The sequence below is a fragment of the Grammomys surdaster genome, unplaced genomic scaffold (assembly GCF_004785775.1).
Source record: "Grammomys surdaster isolate TR1022 unplaced genomic scaffold, NIH_TR_1.0 125581, whole genome shotgun sequence".
Classification (NCBI taxonomy): domain Eukaryota; kingdom Metazoa; phylum Chordata; class Mammalia; order Rodentia; family Muridae; genus Grammomys; species Grammomys surdaster.
In genome coordinates, this window is record NW_021620427.1 from 546,541 (window position 1) to 571,757 (window position 25,217).

The 25,217-nt window shown below is 36.2% G+C and overlaps 1 protein-coding gene across 1 annotated transcript in view; it reads left to right on the top strand.

Moving 5' to 3' along the window:
* Positions 1–1,445: 1,445 nt before the first annotated feature.
* The window catches only part of Tmprss11d (transmembrane serine protease 11D), a 49,415-nt gene continuing 25,643 nt past the window's right edge, over positions 1,446–25,217 (top strand). The window contains exon 1 of the mRNA XM_028786803.1: positions 1,446–1,692. Coding sequence (XP_028642636.1) covers positions 1,685–1,692 — 8 coding nt within the window. The 5' untranslated portion in view covers positions 1,446–1,684. The remainder of the gene's footprint in view (positions 1,693–25,217) is intronic.

The following is a 25,217-nucleotide window of genomic DNA, read 5'->3' on the forward strand; positions in this document are numbered from 1 at the left end:
AATAAATGTTAAATGCAGGTACTTTAATTTTTGAGTTTGAAATTAAATTAGGTGAGGAATATAAGCTACTAGATATAAGACTTGGAAATCAGAACATTCTCATAAAATAACATTGATTGTTATAATACAATACACATTTTTGTACCAGGACACTATTCAAATTCATTGAAGAGGTCTGTAAATGAATAACTTGAAGTTGGGAAATGAATAAAAAAATTTCAGATAAAATGTGCAATTTTTCAAATGTGTTTCATTCCTTTCATTAAATACTAAATATGGAATCAGACATTAGATAAAGAGTCTAAATGTATAATGTGTAAAGAGTGATCACCACTTAGTGCTAGCAGTGTTGTCTAGATTGCGTGTTATATTTTACAATGTGTGAGTGACAGATCACTTGTTTAATTGAATCCCTATGGTAAGTTTCATCAGCCATTGCCTATCAATCATGTACAAGATAAAGTCAAAAGCCTTCTCTAAGACCCTCTTCAGCTTTTCACTTCTCATGAGCACATAGAAACTCAAGAAGGAGTAAGTTTTGTTTTGTTGCTTTGTTTTTCTTTCTTTCTTTTTCTTATTTCTTTTCTTTTTGATACTAACGACTGAACCCAGGGCCTCATGCATGTGAAGTAAGCGCTCTACCCCTGACTTACACACCCCGACTAGCTCCCCACCTCAAGTTACACAATCAGTTGGTGGAAAGACTAAGATTAGAATTCAAATTTTAATGCCCAGTCTGATTGTATTCCACTTCAATTCTTCAGTATTCAGTGTTTCCTAGCAAGCAATCCCACAACAGCCAACCAACTTCACCCATACCCCTTGCTGTCACATTAGACAGGAATGCCCTTTCTCACTGTCATACTACTCTTGCCTGTGTGTCTTCTCAGATTCTGCTCCTGCCTGGAAACACTCCTCCTAGTCTTGTATCTTTGCCCTAATCATCCACACATCCATACTCTCCTTTTCTGCCTGCTTATCTTCTATATCACTGAGTTAAGATGCCTTCTCAGGAGATAATATTGGGAATAAGAGTAGGTGTGTTTTAATTTCAGCTTTATGCTTGTTTATCTCATAACAATGTGTCCTTCCTACTCAAGCTCTCTCTCTCTCTTTCCTCTCTCTCTCTCTCTCTCTCTCTCTCTCTCTCTCTCTCTGTGTGTGTGTCTCACACACACACACACAGAGAGAGAGAGAGAGAGAGAGAGAGAGATTAAGAAGGTGTAAGTATTTTATCACAGAGAAAAGCATATTCGGAGGTAGTGTCTGTCAGTGCATGGGAAGTATTTTATGGTAGTTCGTGGTTTTCTGTAGTGAGGAATGAAGTTTATGATAATAAGCAGAAGTGTCACATCCTCCTGAATAAAAAAGATGCCTAGATATGTGGTCACAGGGTTGTGAAAAACCACCTGCCACCTGTAGTCATGTTTATTCACTATGTACCAGAATAAATGGGATTGTTTCTGATTTGTAAGGTTTCTCCATCTCTGATTCTGGTCCACAAGTCACACTATTGGCTCAAGTTGATTCTTTCAGACTTGTTTTACAAGTTGGGTTTTAATTACATGGGATTTCCTCCTTTGGCTTCTGGTACACAGAACACGAAAGAGTCATTCAGTTGAGAGGGAATCTCAAAGCAGTTGGACACACAGAAGCAAGGACCTCTTCATTCTTCAAGAGTAAAATGTATAGGTAAGACCTGCTTTTGACTCTGTAGCTTTATAAGTTTTACCATGTCTTAAAGCATGTGAAATGCAAAGATGTTTAAGAAATTTGGGCTGGATAAAACAATTACAGTCACTTCTTTGAAAACTTTAGTGAAACTGATGGAGATTGTTTAAGTAATGTCCCTGATGTTTAGATAGCATGCTTGGCTGATTCTCTGCCTTTTGGGGAGGGGAGAGGATTTGTTTAATGAAATGAATAAACTCGAGGAGATGATTTAGCATTACTACATTATCTTTAAAGAAGAAAGGGTTTTTGCTTGTCATGTCTCAGTTTATAGAGACTGAAGTGTGAATTTGAAAATATATAATCAGTAAAAAAAAAACTTCCTCTGTTGCTTTAGAACATTTTGAAATTTAGATATTTTGATTCCTAACAATATTATCACTGGCTACTAAATATTACATGGATCCTAAAGTCCTTCCTAAGAAGTTAAAGGCAGTATTTGTCTATATTTTATGCAATAATGATATTTCTATTTTTTTAGTTAGCATTGCTAATATTTAAGAAAACTGGCATCTCTCCAATTTTCAGTTTGATGATCAATTTTTTTCATAAACATTTACATAAAAACAATTTGTCTCCTAACCTGCCTTCAGGCAGTAGAAGCTTAGTTAAAATAATGAAAATCATTACAGAAGTGTATATATTGTACATATTGCATTTCTATTAGCATAGAAAAAAAAAGACACATCACCCTAACTAGAAGACTATGCTAAAAGAAGGGTCAATAAAAGCAAGGGCACTATGTAAGTATAAGTACAGTTGAGTTTTTCTTTAATCTCAGCAACAACAGAAGAAACAAAATTAAACCATATTGAATAATTAAAAACTCATGTAAGATTATATATATGTATATATAATATATGTGTATATATATGTGTGTGTATATATATACATATATACATATACATATATATATATATATACATATATATATATATATGAGTATATCTACAAGTAAATAACATACTGGGAAATAAATGGCAGTCTACATGTCCAACAATAACATAACAATAAATTATCTCATATTTCTCTTGCAATTTTGGTTCCACACTCTACATTTGACCATATTTTGACTCTTAAGCAAGCTGTTTGTACTGTAATTGTTTTCTTTTTGTTCAATAGCATGAAATATCTACAATCCATAATTATGATAATTTGACAAAATTCTGAAATTTGAGAAAGCTTGTCTCAGAGACAGTGTACTCCATCAACCTGTGTAAAGCTTAAGACTTCCAGGGTACAGAGTTGGGAAAGCATTCAGATGGCACAGGAAATTCTTTTAATAAATTTCATTTTTCCAATTCTTCCACATGCTCTGAGAGCTCAGGGCATCAGGTCAAATAGGGAAAAGGGAACAAATTTTTATAATATACTTCCTAAAGGTAATTCTAGGCTGTTCTTACCTAATGTTAGGTGCATCTTCGGATAGCTCTGAAACCTTTCTATTTGACAGTGAGCTTTCTTGATGTTTGATTGCTCCCCTATGCACATTGCACTCTCGAATTTCACCCAAGCTGCCTTTTTCTGAAGGCCGCACAAATGGTGTGATCCTTTCTTTATGCATGTTCCTGTCTTTCAGAACAGAAACCCCAAGTCAGGCCCTAGAACCTAGGCACTTTTGTTGGGAAATAACTGATACTCATCTAAGTTCTGTGATATTCCAGAATTTCTTAGGTCCATCCAGAATATTCATATCCAACAGATTTCATAAAATGGCAAGATGAGGCTGAGATTTAGAAAGCAGAATGACAATTTTCAAGTCTGGATTCAGAACACAATTTAAAGAAAGACTTGAGGTGCATGAGCATATCTCAATCCAGGGACAGACAGGTCCTGGCAGAGTTCCTTCGTTCATAACAAACCACATTTCCTTTCTCTTCTCTTTTGTCAGTGTTCATGATAAAATTAGCTGAATATGGAAACATGCCAAAGGTGATCAGAATAAGGGCCTGTAATAAGAAACTGGAAAAACAAGAGATAAACTGAAAATTGAATCTTTCTGTATTCAAATGTGTTTTACACCTTCTCTATTGTTTCCATTTTGGTCTCTGAATTGTTTCAGCTTGTGAAAATCCATGTTTAGATTTGCAAATCATTGAGCAGTGGGATATTTCTTTATAAATCTAGGTAGGTAAGCACCAATATGTCTCTGTGGTCATGGAGACCATCTAATTGTTGGGATGGGATGGAGAAGTGATGACGTCATGATGAAACAAAGAAAGGTCAGCTCTTATTTGTCACCCAGGGTTAGATATTTTATAGCAAATTAGTTCATATCTATTGTCAATTTGACCACCAGAAATGACTCATAAGAAATTTCTTTAAAATATCATTTTTCCCTGAAACTTAAGCTGTTTTATAACCCGTGAAATCTGCTGTTGGTGCCTCTAAAGCAAGTCTGCCCAACTTTAACATTTGAAAGAATAAGACAAGACACGCATGCTTCCCCTTGCTGAACCGTTATCATCAGTGTAAGGACATGTAGAATTATCTTCACTTAAAAAAATCCTTCCTTCGATATTTCTTGTTTTAACATGTCCCCTCTGTAGTAGCAGAACTTTCCTAAAATCTTCTTTATATCTGCAACTATCTTCATCCGTTTTTGATTTTCAATGTTTGTTGTGATAGATATCATTATGAGCTATAATACACATAAAGTCCAATTACAGATGAGAACAGACAATAATAACGTACTAACAGTATAACATATGAATGAAAATCATTTGAACTTTTTTTTCTTAAGAGAATGATAAATATTTTAGGACACACATAACATATGCTGATTTAAACATTACATAATACACACAAGAATCAAAATACCATGTGACACCCTATAGACAAACTTTTCTTTATATATCTGTTAAAATATGTAAAATATGTAAATGATAATCAAATACAGAAAGAGATATTCTTCTTTTAAAATTCTTCATTGAAAATTCTTCTTTAACATATATTTTAATCATATTCTTTCACCCTGCTACTCCTTCAATTTCTTGTTCTCTCTCGCTCACTCTCTCTTGCTCTCTCACTCGCTCTCTCGCTCGCTCTCTCGCTCTCTCTCTCTCTCCCTTTCTCTCTCAAAAAAACCCTACAAAAAATAACAAACATCAAAACAAACAAACAAACAAGACAGCAAGACAAAAACTATAAATACAAAACAAAAAGTAAACACACACACACAAAAAAAAAAAATCATGGAGTCTATCTCCCTGCACATGGAGCCTTCCTTGAAATGTGATTGGTAGACCAAGTGACATTCTGCTGGAAGAAACTGATGTTTATTTTCCCCCGGATACATCAATTACAGATAGCTTCTTGGTTAAGAGTCAGACTTTCTTTCTCTTGTTCTACTATTGAATGTTTTCTTTATTTACATTTCAAATGTTATCCCCTTTCCAGGTCTTCTATCCGGAACCCCCATCCTACGCCCTTCCCCCTGCCTCTATAAGGGTACTCCCCCACCCACCAACCCACCCACTCACTCACTCACTCACTCACCCACCCACTCCTGCCTTCCTGCCCAGGCATTCCCCTACACTGGGGCATTGAACCCCCTCAGGCCCAAGGGTCGCACAACACATTCCCTTTCTCAATGTTCAGGTTTGCCTGATATGAGTTGTAAAGGTCTTACACATGATCTCACAGTCACGTGTATCAGCACAGTTGTGTCTGGAAGACACTGTTTTCTGGAGTCATCCATCATCTATGCTTCTGAAAATCTTTCTGCTTCCTCTTCTGAACAGATCCTAAGCCTTGAAGACAGGGGTTTGATCAAGACATCCCGTTTAGGGCTGAGTACTCCAAAGTCAAAACAAGCTAGTTTTAAATTGAAAGTCTTTAGCATTCATTCAAAGATAAATACAACATAATATTTATAACACAGATTTACTATATAGCAGTTTAAGTGAGTAATTCACATGCAAATCAAATAATAACTCAGAAAAGTGCTACATAATAGAAACTATAGCAGGCACTTAGGTTTGGCTTACAGACAAACCGAAAAGAGAGCATTAAACCCTTAATGCTTGGTTGACTATAAGATAAGAACAGGAAACCAGACTGAAGATGAAAGAATAAAGGGATATAACCTGTAATGTCTTATTTCTTTTATAAAAAATAAAACTAAAAGCTAAAGTGGCAAGACGTTAACAATTTTCCATTCTGGATGCTGGTACAAGTTATTCATTGGGGAATTATGCTGATAAAGTTGGGCTTACTCATAACAATAACCTATAGAGTATTTCCAAGTCATACAATTTAACACAAAATATGCCTAAATACGCATATACCTAAAGTTAGACCTGTATGTACAGTTAGAAATGGTACTTTTATGTGAGCTTACGTGATATTGAAGAGGTGAAACTTGTTAGATTTACAAATAAATTGCATACACTGAATGCTTTTAAAATTATGAAAGAATCAAAATAATAATTCTAGTAAGCCAAGTAACGGTTTCTCAAAATTGTGGAAATTTAAAAAATGAATTTATGTGTAATTTAAATTTACTTAAAAGAAATGATATCTCTGATATCCATGCCCTTGTAGGTACCTACACAAGTAAACCATATTCTCCAGCTTTCCTCTCTTTACCTTCTCTAGTGTAACTGTTGTCTGTGGGTGATGTCTTAATGTCCTTCATTGTCTTCATGGTTTTCCACCTTTGGGACATGTCCTTTAAAATACAACTTCTATTTTCATAAATGCATAAAATGTTATCAGAATTGTCCTGTGAAGTCTGTAATAGAGTGTTCATAATCCTAGTTATCAGGATTACATTCTAAGGTCGCCTTACAACTGACATATCCACTCAGAGTGTCCCTAAGCAGATTCAGTAGTACAAATGTACAGAGTCTCTTTAGGGTGTATTTCTACAAGTTAATTTTCTATGATCCATTGTGTGCATGCTTATATTTGCAAATAATTTTATCTAAGTAGCAATGATTTCTCATTAAAACATCTCTTTAAAAAGTTCTTGTTTAGTTCTTAATGATAATCCACATTGGAAAATCTTATGTAGGTCTCCTTGCTTGTCTTATAAGCACTCCATAGCCTTCCATTCTCCCCTCCCTATATGGTCTCCATTAAGCTTTAAATTCTCTGAATTTTTGGTTTCTCTCTGACCCCACGGATCCCCTTTATTTCTCAGCTTGTTAAAAAAGATGGTTCTCATTTTGCTTTCCCCTAAATTTAGAGTGGAGGAGTAGTTCTTCTCTTCTCTACCTATATTTTCTATGTGATACTGTCTATACGTGAGGTTTTAGTACTTTGTAAACTGGTAGTCTAGTAGTTCCTGGAGACCATAATCATTCAGTGAGAAGCAAAAAAGTTTTCTTCATTGAAAATGAGCTTTAAATACTGGAGGTCAGGCCTCTATCCCCCCTTTCGCAAGGTTAGAATCGCCACAGCCCTTCTATACTTAGAGAAGGGAAGAGATGTCAGGGGCAGCCCTGCTTACACACTGAAGGCCTAAAATCAGCCATAGGCCTAAAATCAGCAATAGGCCTGTCATACATGTATACTAACACCGAGTCTTAGGTCTCTGTGGAAAAACATTGAAACAGATGGCTATAAGCTATTGTAAACAGGCAGCTTTTGTGGAAATTTACCAGCCTGAGTAGTCATAGACCTTGTAAATAGGTAGCCTTGGCAGACAATACCAACTTAGATAAGGATAAGTGAATCATAGGCAGAGTCATAGCGACCTTTCTCTTGAACCTTCACCCAGCTGATACCCTGTTCTGAAAGATATCTGTATTCCCCCTGAACACCCACGCTTTGGTGTCATCCCCTTCCCCATGTCCTGCCTTTCAGTGTTTATAACCCCTGTGTAAATAAGTAAAAATTACAATTTGAAAGTAAATAATACATACACAAATAAATAAATAAATAAATAAATAAATAAATAAATAAATGAGCTTTAAGATCCTATGGCAAAATAAGCCATATTTAACTGTCTTATTTAATATCACCTTTGTAGTATTTGTCATATTATGGCTTATATTATACATTATATACTCATCAATTGAACATAAGTCTGCTTTTTTTTAGTAGAAACCATTAGGTACAAGGTACACAGAATTAGAAAGAAACGGGCTAGTCCGTGTTATTGTCTTATTTATTAGAAGAACAGTCACTAAAAAAATTAAATAAGCAAATCATTGTCCATTTCTAATTATAGTATTGCCACAAAGGAAAGTTTAGGGGCTTTGGTTAGTTGATGAATGGAAAAATGGTAAAGCACTTGCTTTGTGGAAATTTCAGCAATATTAGGCAATATTTACTGAAAATCCCAACTTTATTGGCTAAAAGCTAACTGTATTAGTGATTGAGAATTTCTCATTTCATTTTTGTTAGTAAGAAGACACTGAAATGTGTATTATCATAAGAAACATATCAACTACCTATTTATGGAAAGCTTCCTTGAGGACCTATTATTATCTAAGCAGAAATTTAAGTGTATACAGAACAGATTGAATACAGGCAATTAAAGAGTGCATTTTAGGATAGAACAAGGAAGTAGGCTTCAGACTTGATATTTTGGTAATCCTGATAAGCCCTTAGAAACAGTGATCACACGGGGGTGATCACGGAATTTGGTTTATTGCCTTGCTTTTTCTTTAACTATGTGTGTTTATTGTCTTACTTGTTCCTTGACTATTTGTATCTATTCTATTGATAGTCCCTCAACCTAGAAGTGACCTTAATACATGCATGTAATCAAAATTGTTTAAAAGCAAAAAATAGGAGGGGGTTCTAGGGAGGGGAAATGGGGAAAGGGGATGGTATCTGAAATGTAAATAAATAGAATATCCAATTTAAAAAAAAGAGTTTGTGTGTTACCCTAAAAAGGATTGTAAGCCTTCTAAAGACCGTGAACAGGAGCATTTTCTGCTAAAATAACATGAGCAACTTCCTTGATATTGGCATTATTCAGTAAGACGGAAAATTTGCGGAAATGTCTATTTGTTGGGTGAGGGCAAGAGAAGGTTGTGAGCGTTAGACAGGATAAGATAAACACTTCACATTGGATACACTGATTGCTACGTGCCAAGTGGAGATATGTGAAGGTTGCAATTGGACATTACAGCCAAGAAATTATGCATGAATGTTTCTTAAAATATGAACATTGGTAATTCTTGTCTATCAGATTCCTAAATGTAGATTTTTGAACAGCACAACCAGATCATTTGAAATTGTATGTATGGTGAACATGAAAAATTGCAGTTCCCAAGCTCCTTCTGTTCTTATACACATGATTGGCTGGAATGGTAATGAGAACTGTCTGAATTAGATCAACTAGAGGAAATGGGGAGAAAATAAACAGAGCATGAAACAACACTAAGCAATTAAAGATGAAGCAACTAGCAAAAGGTATTTAACAGATTGAGAAAGAGACGGAGAAAGATAAGACTATTTTAGAAAAGGTCAGCTTTGTAAGCATTTGGTTCTCAGTCTAGACAGAGCAGCAGAATACCAATCACATTTATTGCTACTCTAATGGAGAAGTCAGCCACAGAGTAGCCCTCTCAGTGCCCAGTTGTCGTACTTATACAACTATGCTGTCTAAGAGAGCCATATAATACAAGAATACAGATGTCCATCAGCCAGAATCATACATCTGGAATATGATTTTTATTGTTTGTACTGAATACTACATATATATTATGCTGCCCATTTGCTCTATTTATTACCAACAAAAGGAAGTGCTTTAATGAAAATGAATGTTTCTATGACTATGAAATACCTAGAAATGATACCTGGACCTTATCTCAGTCAGAGCTCCCAGGGACTAAACCACCAACCAAAGAGTATATATGGATGGGTTCATGGCTCCAGCTAAATATCTAGCACAGGATGGCCTCCTTTGGCATCAATGGTAGGGGATCCCCTTGGTCCTCAGGAGGCTAGATACACCAACATAGGGGGATGCTAGAGCAGTGAGGCAGGAGTGGTGGGTGGATGGAGGAGCACCCTCTTAGAGGCAAAGAGGAAGGGAATATGGGCTGGGGAGGTTGAGAAGTGGAGATTATGAATGGGGACATGTGAAATGTAAATAAATAAAATAACCAATAAAAACAGCAGGTACTCCAAAGATACCAGTTCAATGAAAAGATAAGGAAATCCTTCCTCCTTCCTTTAATAAAATTTTAGGAAATCATTTTTTTTCTTAACTAGGGAATATCCTCAAGAAGATTAAACTAAGCTTCAAGAAAAGAAAAGAAAGAAAACAAGGGCAATACTTCAGCCACCTCCAATCCCAGCAGAATGATACACGCACATTCAGTAGTTATGGATACTTCCAAGGTTCATTAATAAACACTATATTTATATAGCACCCATCACACACTGGGTTACAAAAAAAAATAAAGCTTCCAAGAAAATTGCAAGGCAAAGGGTCAAGAACCCTAAATGCTGAACTTTGTAGTACTGTGTCTGTCCACGTATCATTTTATTCATCTGTTTGAGAAAAGGGAAGATGCTTTTGAAGTTCCTTTCTGTTGCCGTCATTCTGTCATTCTACAAACTGATGCCAATCTTCCAGCGTGTTGTTATAAAAAAGTACTCTGCAGGGCTGGAGAGATGCTTCAGAAGTTAAGAGCACTGATTGTTCTTATAGAAGTCCTGAGTTCAATTCCCAGAAACCACATGGTGGCTCACAATCACCTATAATGAGTTTGGTTCCCTCTTCCTGCCTGCAGGGATACATACAGGCAGGATGCTGTATGTATAATAAATTAATTAAATCTAAAAATAGTACTCTGCTATTCACTTGAATTTTAATTTTCTGTCAGTTAAATACTTTAAATGACACATCAGTTTTATTGCATGTTAAAAGTATAATATTTCCAACTAAAACAAGGATTTACATAGAGGAAAAAATATAATTTACTGACTACTTCATTTAATCCTCACAACTTCTAAGTACGTATTCTCATATTTTTTTTTGCACATAGAAACTAAAGTTCAGAGAGGTTTTGTCACTTTCTAGTAGTCAAATAGGACTGTGTGATTTTAAAACCCATAGTTGTCACGATTGTATCTTCTATATTGCTTGTATAGTAATTAAAGACATGAGGCTTTGTTTGTGGTCTTTTGTATTCATATGTACATAAAACCGGAAACAATTGACTACATGATGCATTGTTAAAGAAAACAAGAAAAGAATCCCTTGGATGTTTGGCTTTGTACTCAATGTTAGAAAATGTGGCAGAAGCTCAGACTGGACAAGGCTTTACCTCCATCACAGCCTGTACAGACTCAGGTAGGGTGATACAGTATGAAACAAATCAGTCTGTATCTGCATTCATTTTGTTTTGGTTTTTGGTTTTTGTTTTTAATATACCAAACCCCAGCACAGGGCCTACCAAAAACCAAACATGATCTACGGTAGTTGCTTTAACAAAATGTTAACTCATTTATCCTAATATAACTGGAAGTTAAGCCATGTTGCCTCTAATTAGCAGATAAGGAAATTAAGAGTTAGGTGACTTCCTAGGTTCACAGAGTAGATAAAAGACTGTTGAGCTTATAGTCTAGTGCAAGACAATTGAAGAAATGGATACACAAGCAATTGATGTGTGAGCAGACACACTTGTTTTCCTTATTTCACCATATTGTATTATCATAATGATAATACAACATTATCATTATGGCATTTTTGAATAGAATAGGATTTAGATTCTTCTTCCCAACTCCTATTATATACTCCCGTTGGGGATATAGTGCTGACAAAGTTAGGGAGCATGTACGAGAGGTGGGAGCATCTCCTTGATGGAAAGATGGTGGAACTGAGGTCATGGTCCCTAATGTAAAGGAAGAATCGAGAAAGAAGTGTGGCAGCCACCAGAAACTCCATCGATTCTTTGTTCAAATGACAAAGAAGAAAGATGAAGTCTAGAGAAAAAATTTTCAGGTGCCAAGCAGATGGGCCGATCATAGCACTCCCTCAATCCCTCCATGGAAACTGCTTCTCAGGTCATAAGAACACAGCACGCAGCATATCTCATAAGCTCTGAGAAAGGACACCTTTTGCAATGGCCTCTGAACTTTTGTTTTACAGACCATGCAACTCTGCTTATTTTGTTATGGATTGACACAAAGGATACAGAGCAGCCTGGTTCTTTGTTCTGATTCTGAAAACCATACAAGATTGATGTTTGGAAAAATACATTAAAGAAAGTAAATATTACTTAAAAGCATTTGAAATAGTTAATCTTAGGCGTGGTCCATGATTCACTAAAAGCTTCCTTTTCGCTTTGTCCATGAGAACAATTGTCCTTTACTAGACAGAGTAATTAAACAAAACTAACCATGAAGAATAGAAACAGGGCTCAATCCTATTCTCCCCATTAAGTTATACTTGGTGACCATTGGTCAGCTGTTCGGAAAGAATGGTCCCAATATGTTTATACCATCTCCCTTGAATTGTTTTACTCAATATATTTTGAAATATCTTTTCTGCATCAAGCTCTTTATCCATGATTTTTTTTACAGCTAGAACTTGTACATTTAATGATATATTTCTGTATTCCTCCTACTCCATCGTCCTTAGCATTTCACGTTCGATCTCTCCATTCCTGACTCAAACACTTTAAATGAATTTCATGTGCCTTGTATATACCCTTCTATTCAAATTTAACAAGGTTATCCTCTTGATAATTGTCAAGAACATTTTCATATCTAGGTCTATGTCTAACAATTCAATTAATCACTGGAGAATGCACACATTTTCACCAATATTACCACCCCCTGTATTCAGGAGAGTGTTTGGAGAGTACCAATTTCTTATCACTTTGGAACATATTTTGTAGAGACAGTAACAAGGAAAAGAATACATATCTCATCACTATGATCTGAATATAGGCACCCCTAATTCTTCTTCTGTTCTTTTTCTATAAAAATCAAATTATACTTAGCTTCATATTAGGGTTAGTATATTTTAATGGTGCAATAAGCTAAGGGCTTAAACATCTAGTGAAGAAACTTACCTAATGGATAACTTTAAGAGACAGGGACCTAATATGTGTCAATAAACGCTGTTCTGTTTTGTCTTCAAACTTCTAATTGTTTCTAAAACTCCTACTGTAAAATAATGTAATAGTTATGCATAAGTTAGGAGCTCATTGAAAATGAAGTCTTCCACCCAGAGCCACTGACTTAAAATGTACATTTTAGCAGACAATTCACATGTACATTAAAATTTAAGAAGAGCAATAGGAAATGACTGTTTTATAAAGCTTTAAGATAGCTTCTAAAGTTTTCAATATGGAAACAGAGATGCGTATCAAAAGGTTTTCTTGTTTATTTAAATATGAGTAAACATGTCCTTTAAGCAGTGTTTTCTCTCCTGCTTTGGATGAGTCAATAAGTACTCAAAGTAGCAGTTTCCTGGGCTCCAAGAACACTGTGCACTTTTAAAATGCTAGATACTTGAGATATAAATGTTTATGTGCTCAGGTAAGTTGGAAAAACAATCCTATCTCTCCAGTTCAGGCACAAGAAAGAAGAAATCAAGCTGAGAAATAGTCACAAGACAGTAGCTTTTTTTGGTTTCAGCAGCCTGAACGTAACTGTGAGGCTTTCATTCTCCCCAGCTTCTCTCCACTCTAACATGTGACAGGTGATGCAAATACGCATTACACCTTTGGAAGGCTCACTGGGGTTCATGAGCAATCTCTAATGAACTATCTGTATCTCCACCCAGTAAAAGAAAATGCAAGTGTGTGGGAAGAACATTATTCCAGAGTTAAGCGCTTTCTATTTTGTAAGAAGATAATCACTCCAAATCTCTGATGCTTTTGCTATTATGTGTAACAAATTGCTTACCATCAGCAATACCCTCACCCCATTTAATATTCTCTCTTAGGTCTGTTGCCTGCCAACTGCATTGAGTGCTGAACTGAATGAGTTTTTGAATTATTCTTCTCTTCCTGAAATTTAAGCCCACTTACATTGTCAATTGCTTGCAGAAACCTTGACAATTTTGAGATTATAATGTCAACAATTAATAAAAGATAAATTTGAATAGTTTATGTATTTAAACTGTGGGATTCAATGGTTTTTAGTGAAATTCTTTATATGCAACTCTCATCAAAATCAGATTAGAGCAGTTTTATTCCAAAAAAATCCAAGTACTCAATATATTTATTTTCAAAAGTGGTATTTTGATAACTAGATAGCACATACCATCATAAATATCCATAATTTTCATAGATAGAAAGTAAAGGTGGAAGAACATCTCTTTGAAAATAAAAATAAGCAATAAAAACTTAATCCAGATAGAATATAGAATATATATATATATATATATATATATATATATAAATTTTGTGCTATCTTTGGAAATATTCAAATAAGTAGTTATCTCTTGCTTTGAAACTCAGTGGATTTTATGTGTTTTTCAATGCCTAGACTTTTTAGAATTCAGAAATAGAATTCTAATATTGTACAATAGTGCCCTCTAGAGTATATGCCTTGCTCCCTCCAGCTAATTGGTTACAATATAAGACAGCCTGAGTCAGCACTTTCTGAACACTAGAACAAGTTCAACAATAGAGACAATGAGGTAATTGTGCCCATCCCCTTAAGAACTTATAATAACTGGAGCTGGGAGGTGGCTCAGTGGTTAATATTTGGCAAACAATTGTCAGCTTCAGACATCTGATTCCCAGTGCCCAAGTAAAAGCCTGCCTGGCACAGGAACTGACAGTAATTTCACCACAGGAATCAGAGGCAGAGGACACTCAAGACAAGCTGACTAGCCAGACTAGCAGGAATTTCAGCGTTTCAGATTCCTTGAAAGACCTTGACTCTGTATGTCAGATATAGAATGATGGAGAAACTCACACAAAGTCGTTTGACTTTCTAAACATATGCACATGTACACACCACAACTCATTCTCACACAAACACATATGGACACAAACACACATGTACACATATCATACTCACATACACATGCAAAAATATGAGTTCTAGTTAATGTACGTGAAATACTAACATCCATAAAGTTCCAGAAGTGTTTCTGTTGGCAGTGTCCATATGCATGCAGAATAAGCTTCATGTATCACTTATGGACACAGAACCTACTGTTTGAGCAGTTCTACAATACTGTCAAAGATAATCTTCTTAGAAAAACAAATATAGTTTGCAATATAGCCATAAGAAAAACATATCTAAAAGTTATTAACAGACTCCTCACAGAATGTCAATGAATAAACATTAGAACAACTCTACCATAAAATATGATGCCATACATTGAGTGGAAGCAAGTTGGCCATTCTCATGAATCTGTGTCCATCAGTATTCTTCAGTAGTTTGCAACATCCTCCCAGCTGAACCATTTTCTGTGTGAGGCAAAAGTCACAAGATAGATAGATAGATAGATAGATAGATAGATAGATAGATAGATAGATGGATGGATGGATGGATGGATGGATGGACGGACGGACGGACGGACGGACGGACGGACGGACGGACGGACAGACAGACAGACAGACAGACAGACAGACAGACAGACAGATAGATAGATAGATAGATAGATAGATAGATAGATAGATAGATTGATAGATAGATAGATAGATAGATAGATCTGCCAAGGGCCAGACCCAGCCATTGACAATGTGGCCAAGAGAGGAGATAAGGAGCTGGCGAGGGAGGAATGAGTCAGGTATGGTGGTCAGGTTGCGTCTTTATTTAAGCAGGTTTCGTGGAACAAAGGCAGACTGATGATTATCCAAGAAGTACAGCTTAGATCATTTTGTCTCTGGACATACGTTTGATTTTTCATCACATGCCCAGGATTACAACTTCAGTTACAATTAGACAATACAAACAGAACAGGTCTTATGTTTATTCTTAGTCCTCTAGCTCCTATTTGAAGAATCTAAAGAGTGCCCCCACCGAAGCAAGCACATTTATTGTATGACAACCTGATTTTAGACTCGCAGTATTTAAGGTTTTAAAGTGCTCCAGACAAACAGCAAACATCTGAACTGGTCTTTTTATGAGTAGCAAATACTAACACCTAACTCCTTTTCCTGGCCTTTCATCATCTATTTTACAAAGTAGGAAAAGGCTACTTTGGTCAATCTATCTTTTTGTTCTTTTTTTATTGGATATTTAGTTTATTTACAGTTCAGGTGCCATCCCCTTTCCCCATTTCCCTCCCTAGAAACACCTATCCCATCCCCCCTCCTCTTTGCTTTTCTACCATTTTAATTACATGCAGGTATTAAGGTCAGTTCTAGTTTGAGGATCTAGCAATACAATCGACGAAAATACTCAAGAAACAAGCAAGACAATAAACATACATAGTCAAAGAAAAAGCAAGGCAATAAACAAAATTCTGTGCAGACTCCCATGATCATTGTTTCTAAGGGCTTATCAGGATGACCAAAATATCTGAGCCTACTTCCCTGTCCTAACCCAAAGTCATTTTCATGTCTGAAGCCTACTTCCTTGTTCTAGCCTAATATTTAGATTCCTGTCTGAAATTACTTCTTTGTTCTAGCCTAATGTCAGATCCTGCCTGAAGCCCATGGTACATACTCACACCATTTTTTAAAATCCTGAATAAAGATTTTCTTCAGCATATGTGGCATTCCTTTATCATTCTTTCAATATCAGAATCAATTATTTCTCCTAATCAACATCTTTTTATGAACACTTCTTGAGCAAGTTGAATATTAAGAGACCAGAGCAAGTGGCCTTGTCTTTTTCCTGTTGAGTGGGTGCCACCTTGTACACATCAGCCTTGGGCAAACAGTCTTGAAACAGAACACCATGCCTTAAATTAAATTGCAGAGTTACATGAAGAGATATTTGAGGTCGAAGTAGAAATTGCCAAGCAATCTATGACTTCTACTATCTGTTATAATATTTGGGAATGGATGAAGAAATTGGTGAACCTGTTCCTCCATCAAATATAATTCTTTAATAAAAAAAAAAGTCATTCAATAGTGCATGCACCATAAGGCTGCCTGCTCCTCTTCTTCTGATGATGATGAGAAAAAAGAAAAATAGACAATAATATCCATGTTTGGGACCAAGAAATCATGAAAGGTGACTATGAATTTTTTTTTAATTTATGCTGCTGCAAACTACATAGACATCAAGGATTTGCTTGAAAACACCTGCAAGGCTGTTGGCAATGTGATTAAAGGGGATACTCCTTAAGATATCTGCAAAATAACACCCAACATGCTATGCTAAAGAGAAGAAAGCCTGGGAAAGCAGGGACAACCAGTGATGTGAAGGGAAGTGCTGTGGCCAACTCTGTGAAAACGAAGGATTGTTCCAAATGCTACTTGCACCACTGTGTTTTCAATGGTCACTATTAAAGAACAGTAGACAAGAGCATTTGCATATGGTTGTAGCCACGTAGCCTGGTTCCCCCTGCGTGGAGTTCCAGTACAGGTCAGCTCCGTGGTTGCCTTTCCCCTTCTATGTGTGGAAGTTTCTGGTTTTCTTTACTCTAGGTAAACTTGAACTATGAGTTCTTGCTAGGAAGTGGAGCTTTGGACTTTTCCTTCTTTCTTTGAAGCAGTTTCTGCCTAGTTCATTATCCAGTTAATGTCGGTGAGCTTTTCAAAGCCAGGATGTCCAGAGGAATGAAACAGAAGGTGAAAGCAGAAATTACTTCAGGACTATACAGAAATACCAGATGCATCAAAAAATCCTGGATAATGACTCTCTAGGGAACTAAGAGTTAAGGAAAAAACATTTTCAGACAAATATGTAGAGTTTTCCTAGATATCTGATGAACATGATTGCATCAGCAATGTTACTGTTTAAAAAACTAGAATGTATTAAAATAAGCAAAATAAAGCAAGAAAACATGTTGTGTCCAGCATGACATCATCAGTAGAGTGATAAATGTAAACTATAGGTGATATAGCTTTCTTCCCAGCTCATCTCCATCAATTCTGTATTTCTTTTTTTTCTTTTCATTTCCCCCTTTTTTGTAGTAGAGAAAAGAGGTTACTACAAAAGTAGCACCTATTTGAGAAAGCAAATAAGAATAACTATCCAGTCTCTAGCTAAGACCTAGAAGTGAAAAAAAATCTATCCAAAACTTAAGCCTTTGACTGCTGGCTCGTTATACCATTCGCTAAGTACATGAGCTAATCCTGTACTGACTGATGGCTTAATAAAGTAGGTGTGGTTCTTCAATCCATCCTTTAAATAACCACATACCTGAGCACTGAGCATGAACATTTAGTTTATTTTCATTCATCACTATAAGTTATTGTATTAAGAGTTATCATTTGCTAGTAAAAAGTTGAGACCAAAATTTATAGTTCCTTCACTTATATTGGTAAGCCATAGTAAAGTTTCACTTACTCTGGATCACTAAAATTCTAGTCTTGTGTATAAAATAAGATCATGTTGTTATGTTTTTAAATATTAATTCATGACTGCCTAAGTTTTTTTTAACATATACACTACTAGAACTGAGCAGTATTTGTACATATTATTGAACACTTTCATCTAGAAATTTATATACTACAGTCTATATTTTTAGTCCAGTCAATGATTTTTACTGCAGTCAAATTTGGCTTTTCAAACTATTTTTCTTTCTTTTTTTTTTTAAATAATTTATTTTTTCTCAAATCGTAGTTCATTCACACAGGGGTTATAAACACAGAAAGGCAGGATGTGGGGAAGAGAATGACACTGGAGTGTGGGTGTTCAGGGGGAATACAGATATCTTTCAGAATCGGGTATCAACTGGGTGAAGGTTCAGGGGACAAGTCACTATGACTCTGCCTATGACTCGCTTGTCCTTATCTAAGTTGGTATTGTCTGCCAAGGCTACCTATTTACAAGGTCTATGACTTCTCAGGCTTGTAAATTTTCAAACTATTTTTCAAAGCTTAAGTCAGAAGGCGTAAAAGATACTTCTTGTCCCAAGACCTTCTCAGCCTAGACTCACTGTGTTGAACATAGTCTACAATACTGTCTTATTTAATAATTATTCTACAAGCTGAAGGTATATCCTTTGAAATACAGAATGCAGAGGTAGGTAGATAGCTCTGTGGGAAACAGCTTGCTGTAAAAATAAGCAAACCTGAGTTCAAATCGCTAACATCCATTTGAAGTCAGGCATGAATACCAATAGCTGTAACCTCAATGCTGGAGGGAGCAGAGACAAGTGGATCCCAGGAGTTTGCTGGTGAGCCAAGAAAAAACGGTGAGCTTCAGGTTCAATGGTAGAGTCAATGGAGAGTGATAGAGGGAAACACCTGAAGTCCTTCTCTAGTATCCACGTGTACGCTCATGGGTGCGTTCACCTGCACAGTTTTTATACAATGTACCACATGTGCACGTGCGTGCATGTGCATGCATGCATATACACATGTCCACATACACACGTAATCACACACACACACACACTTTTTAAACTAGGATGTAGTGAAAATATTTTCTTAATGTTGTAAAGCATCTTGAAAGACATTTCAATTATACAATGAAATAATAGTGACATTATAATATAAAGAAGCATGTCAAGGGACTTCCAGAATATGAAAATAATTAATTTAAAAACAGAACCATCTAGAAAGTGTAGCCTATGCATCAAATGAAAAACATTCATTTCCCTCCCAGAGGTAAAGCAACTTGTCGATTGTGATCACACACTGAACTCCAGAAAGCCAAAATAACCAGCCTATGAAGCAACAGCGCTCATATGCCAAAGCTCACTGGCAATAGGTATTCATGAACTATCATTTGCTCTGCTCCTCTTTTCTTAACATTCTCCCCGCTTTCTACTCACACACATAGGCATATATACACACAACACATTACATGGTAGCCTTTTGTTCACATTGCATCTTTATGAGAATGTTAATCCTCCAAGCAGCAGTCTGCAGGACGCTTCATTTCTGCTTTGCTATCTGTAGCTGTGCAGAGAGAACAGTGTACAAGTTGTGTGGCTTTCCAGCAGAAGACTGAGGGCTAACGTGAAGCCCACGCTCCCTGCTAAGGGGTCTGCCTCAGAGAGGAGTCATGTGCAGCCTAAAGGACAACTCTTTAAAGGAGCTGACTTTTTCTGGTTCTCATGGAAACAAATAGGCTCTCTTACTTCTTGTCTCTATATATTTAAGCTGTATAGAGTAGTTGACATCATCAAGAAAAAGAAATGTATGCAAATGCAATTTAAGATCAGAAGAAATGAGAATACAAATCATTAAAAGAAAACTAGAGATTTTTTTTAGCAGAACAATACAGGTTTTTGATTCAAGTCTAGAATTCTTCTCTTCCATATGAACTGAGAATTTTCTATTAAGTGAATACATTCAACGAGCCATGACTCAGGCTGGCTGCCATCAAGTTACACAATGCCGAGGAATGCTGTCTTATTTCTTTTTATGGGGTATTCTATGTGTACTTAAGGTTATCAAGAGAAACAAAATGAAACAAAACAAGCAAAAAAACAAATGAAAGAGTTCAGCTAGTAAAGTAGGAAATGGAGACCCCGTTTATACAAAAGATAAAAAAAATTGATTTTCTCTTTTGATCTGTTTTAACGTATTGAGCTTCCAAATGAGACTTTGTTTAAACAAAGCATTCCTTGACATAAAGCCTAAATAAATGAAAACTAACTTCACTGGCTAGTTCCCACTGCCGGCCTTGTGGCAACAACCTGTCTGGAGTTGAAGCTGAAGTAAAATGCCTTCATTTGGACAGAGTCCTTATGTTCTTCACAACTCAAGCATGTAATATAAACATAAACTTTACAAATATAAACACAAACTTTATCTGCGTATTCTATAAGCGAAGGCCTGTGAATTATGTTTGGATTTCCCATTTTTTAATGTCAGCAGTAGACATAGCAAGTGCGGTGAGTGTTAACCACAACATATAATTAGCTGACATTCTCCTCCCACCTGATGGAGAACTTGGCAAACTGAACTTGCCAAACCTGGATTCAGATGACAGCTCTGTCACTGACTGGCTGAGTAACTTAATCCCTCAGCTGCTGTTTCCTCGTTCATAAAGCACGTATTTCTATGAGGATTAAGCAAGATGAGGAAAACCTGGGACAGCGCAGGCACATGGCAAGCATTAAATAGCTGGTAGAGATTGTTCTCTGATTGATATTTGTATACATCAGCATTCACAACTAGGATGGACAGTGTGCATTTTAATTTTTAAAAGCACTTCCAAACTATTGTAAGATTACTTTTAAAGTATTCTTTGTAGAGTCATTGGTTGACTTTTCCATTAGCAATGCCTGTGTAAATTCCGTGGTCTTCTACTGGTCGTAATAATACACAGACTAAGAAAGAAGATTCAGTGATGCCTTTCACAAGCAAGTAACCTGTAAGTGAAAATGTGTAGAAATCCCCTTGTTTGACATATGAACTTGTAAAAGAGAGTGGGGGGGGGGAGTAGCAAGCTTTATGAAATCAGGGAGCAGAGGGGGAGAAGAAACCACCCAGTGAGGAAGTTATTCATGAACTATCTTAAGGATAAGATAACTTAACCAGGCAACTAAACCACAAACATTTTTCAAGAAGGTGTCATGCACAGATATTGGGTCTGGCTAAAGCAACTCAGGCAGGTCAGGACAGCACAGAAGATGAAATGGCAAGTGTGTTCATCATGTATCATAAATGTCACAGGAAAAGTTCAAATACACAAGAAAAGCGGATTCCATATAAGGGAAGGGAAAGGGAGATTTTTCTGTTTTTTAAAAAAAATCCATAGAACTTAAACTTGAGCTTTCAGAAAAAGTCATCCCCAAGTTCTCTACACTCAAATTTAGAAGATGCCCAGACTTTGACCAGTCCCCAGCCACTCACCATCTTATCTAAGACACCACTGGCTTTCACCTTGAATGCTGGATAACGTCCTACATTCTCTGTCACTCCATCTCAGACCTACCCCTCCTATAACAGCAACAAGAAGAGCAACTGAAAGAAAGGATCTGATGATCTTCCTGTGCCCCAAACCTCAGATACTTGCCTCACTAAAATGAAGACCTTTACATGCCCTGCCCCAAATTACTGTCTCTGCCATAACTTTCGCTGCCAGTCTCTCTAAATCTAGTTCCTTATACTGTCCATCCCCCTTCGTTCAGCCTCCCAACCCACATAGTCATTAGTCTCCCTAATCCTCCCTCCAGGCTGTTTCTCAAATTCAGCAACGGGTACCCTGGCTCAGGGCCTCCCATTCTCGCTGCCTAGGTCATTATTCTCTTGCCTTTATGTCTAGTTTATGACTTTTTTCATGTTTAGCAAATGTCACCTGCGGTAGGTCTTTACTGGCCATTCTATCTTTTCAGTGCCTCATACAGACTCCTTTCCCATTTCTTTATCCTTTGTTTCATCTATTTGTCTTCATCATGTCTGCCACTCTTGCACCCATCACTAAGGCTGGATCTTATTCCATGAAGGCTGATATAAAAGTGGCACATATAATAGGAAACATAGAGACAATAGAATTTTATTTCTCACAGTCTAGAGGCTAGAAGGTCTGCACAAATTGAAGTATTTGTGTCTGTTGGCCTGTTTACTGAGTTATGGATACCCACTCTCCCGCCATAACTTTAACAGATACGTGAGACATCCATGTAGTCTCCTGTATCAGGACACCAATCCCACTCTTGAGTTTACTTTCCTCATAACCTACTCACCTCCATTAACTATCACACGATGCCACATCAGCTTGAAGGTTAAGATTTCAATACAGGAATTTTAAGAAAATAATAGCATTCATTTGGTTTTATTTACTGGCCACTAGCAGCTAAAACAATCACTGGAACATTACAGACTTTCACCAAATATTTTAAATTAAGTTATTCAAGTTGAATTAAGTTGATTAGTTATAAAATCAAGAAAACTAGCTAAAATGTATTTAAAGTATCATTAATGAAGCAGTTGTCAAATAATAGTTAAGATAGGTATATACTAAGGAAAAATACTTAGGTAGTAGAATAAGAATTGACTGGCCATCTCTTGTATTTGAGACATGTCCATGGGGATGAAGTGACACTAATTCCTCAGTGTCTAATGTATGTAATGTTCACCAACATGAGAAATAGTATGTGCTGGTGACAGGGGTTATAAGCTGTTCATTTAGGTAGTTGTAGAGCATCTATAAGCTATTCAGTGAACAACTGTAAGAAATGATATAGTTTACAGAGAGCTATAAGCTAAGGAGATGTCTTAGGAATATTCTACTGGTTGCTTTCTAAAACTATAACATGAGTGACAGCATTTTAAAAGACTACGTATCAGAAAAGGACTGTGACTCAAACCATTGTTAACATCATAACTGACTTTTAAAATGGACATAAAATTCTCAAAAGGTTCAGTATTCACAGTATTATGTATATCTGTTCTAGTAAGTACTCTGCCACTAAGGTCTTCAACTATTGTAGATAATGTAAATTTATTTTCATATTTCTATTCATCTATACTTAAACATTAGGCATGTCTATGTACCAATGTCAGAAGTTAATATTCCCATATAAATATATTAACATATATTTTTCAAATTCAAATTAAATCAATTCCTGTATCACATACTTCCTGTGTGATAAAATATATACATATTATGTGTAAGGCAAAATTCTAGACATTTGAGAAGACAATCAATAGATTTGATTAATCTTGTTTTTCCCAAAGTGAGATCAAAGGAGACAATGAACCCAGCACTTTTCTGTCCTCTGAAGTATGTTGTAATTTAGGACATATACCTTAAGAAGAATGTGTTCTTACATTGAAACCTCCCTGGTTTCCTTTTCCAGCTCTGTCATTCTTAATCAAAAAAGATTTCCTTTCTCAGCCTCACTTTCCCTATATTCAGAATGGACTCTATTAGAGTTCATGAGACCATTGCAGGGTCAGCAGCCCACATGTGTAGTGTCTGACGGAGGCTTTCGCAATAAGACTGTTTAAAAAAAAAACAAAAAACAAAAAAACAAAACGCTGCTGAAGAGGGAAGAGAGAGCTAGGTAACCATATTACAACAAAGAACTAGTGTTTGTTCTAATACAAAGTATTAGTATTTTCTAGTCAAGATTCTGAATGAAAAGTGAACTATTTCCTTATAGACTTCAACTACATTTCACGTCAAAATTCAAACAAATGTTTGCAAACGTTACAAAACTTTCTATACATTTACAAAGCTTACAATTCAACTGGAATTACTATAAGCTTTATAATCAGCAGCGTGCAGAGATTTACCTCTGAGTTGCAGGCCAGAGACTTCCTCAGCTTTTTCTACAGGGTGGAACAATCAGTTCTTATGTAATCATCGCTTGAGAGATTAAGGTAATTTAGGCTCCACACCCTTTGTCTCTTGAGTCATATGTCTCCTGGTGCTTCTTAGTCTCCCGGTTTAAGATGCTTTCAGGGAACTAAAGGCAGAGTTGGCTCAGAATCATTTTCATGGGAGACAAGACTCATCTGAACCAAAGCATGTGCTGACTCCAACTGCTGCTTTTAGTTTTCTTTTCTTTTCCTTTTTGTAATTTTACTTTTTTATTTTTTAGTCTTTTATAGGAAATAGATTTTTCTTCTCAAACAATATATCCTGTTTATAGTTTTCTCCCCTTCTACTGCTATCAGGATCTCCTCACCTCCCCACTCCTCAGGATCCATACCCTTTCTGTCTCTCATTAGTAAAGAACAACAAAACATGACAATAACAGCAACAACAAATAAAATGAAGCAAAAACTATCTTATGAAAGTTGGACACAGCAATGCAATGGGAGGAAAAGAACAGGCACAAGAGACAGAGATCCACTTGTTCTAACATTCAGAATCCCATAAAAGTATTAAGTGGACAGCTGTTTTATATATGCATATGTGTACATGCATACATACACACACACACATATATATGCATATGCACTACATATACATCATGTACATACATATATACATACATACGTACATACATACATACATATGTACATACGTACATACGTATATACATAAACATACATATATATCATCTCTGCATCTGTTTCCATCTTCTTCCTGGAGGAAGACTCTCTGATGACTGGCTAAGGTACTGGAGCCCTCACCTCTAGTCTCTTTGTTGAGGGGAGATACTCTGCAGACTACTGAAAGAAAAACATAGATACCAACCTAGCCACAAAAGATTTGACCTACCATCTGTCCTACCTATAAAATATGCTCAGGCGATAGTGGCACAAAAAGTACAGGAGTGGCCAACAAATGATTTGATCTAAGGTCCACTCCGCGATAAGGGGCCCATATCAGACACTGTAACCATGAACCAGAGACTAGACAGCCCAAAGATCTAAGGTAAAATCAGACACTATTGATCTATAAAAAATAAAAATTAACAAATGGTTCCTAATGGTACCTATACTTAATCTTCAGTTTTAAACACTCAGGCTTTGTTGGCCTTCAACTTGCTCCTTGTTTTCATTTCCTCTTACTCTATATCAGATTTCATTATAGAAATACAGTCTTCCCATAGTTATTCTGCGGAAGACTGGTGC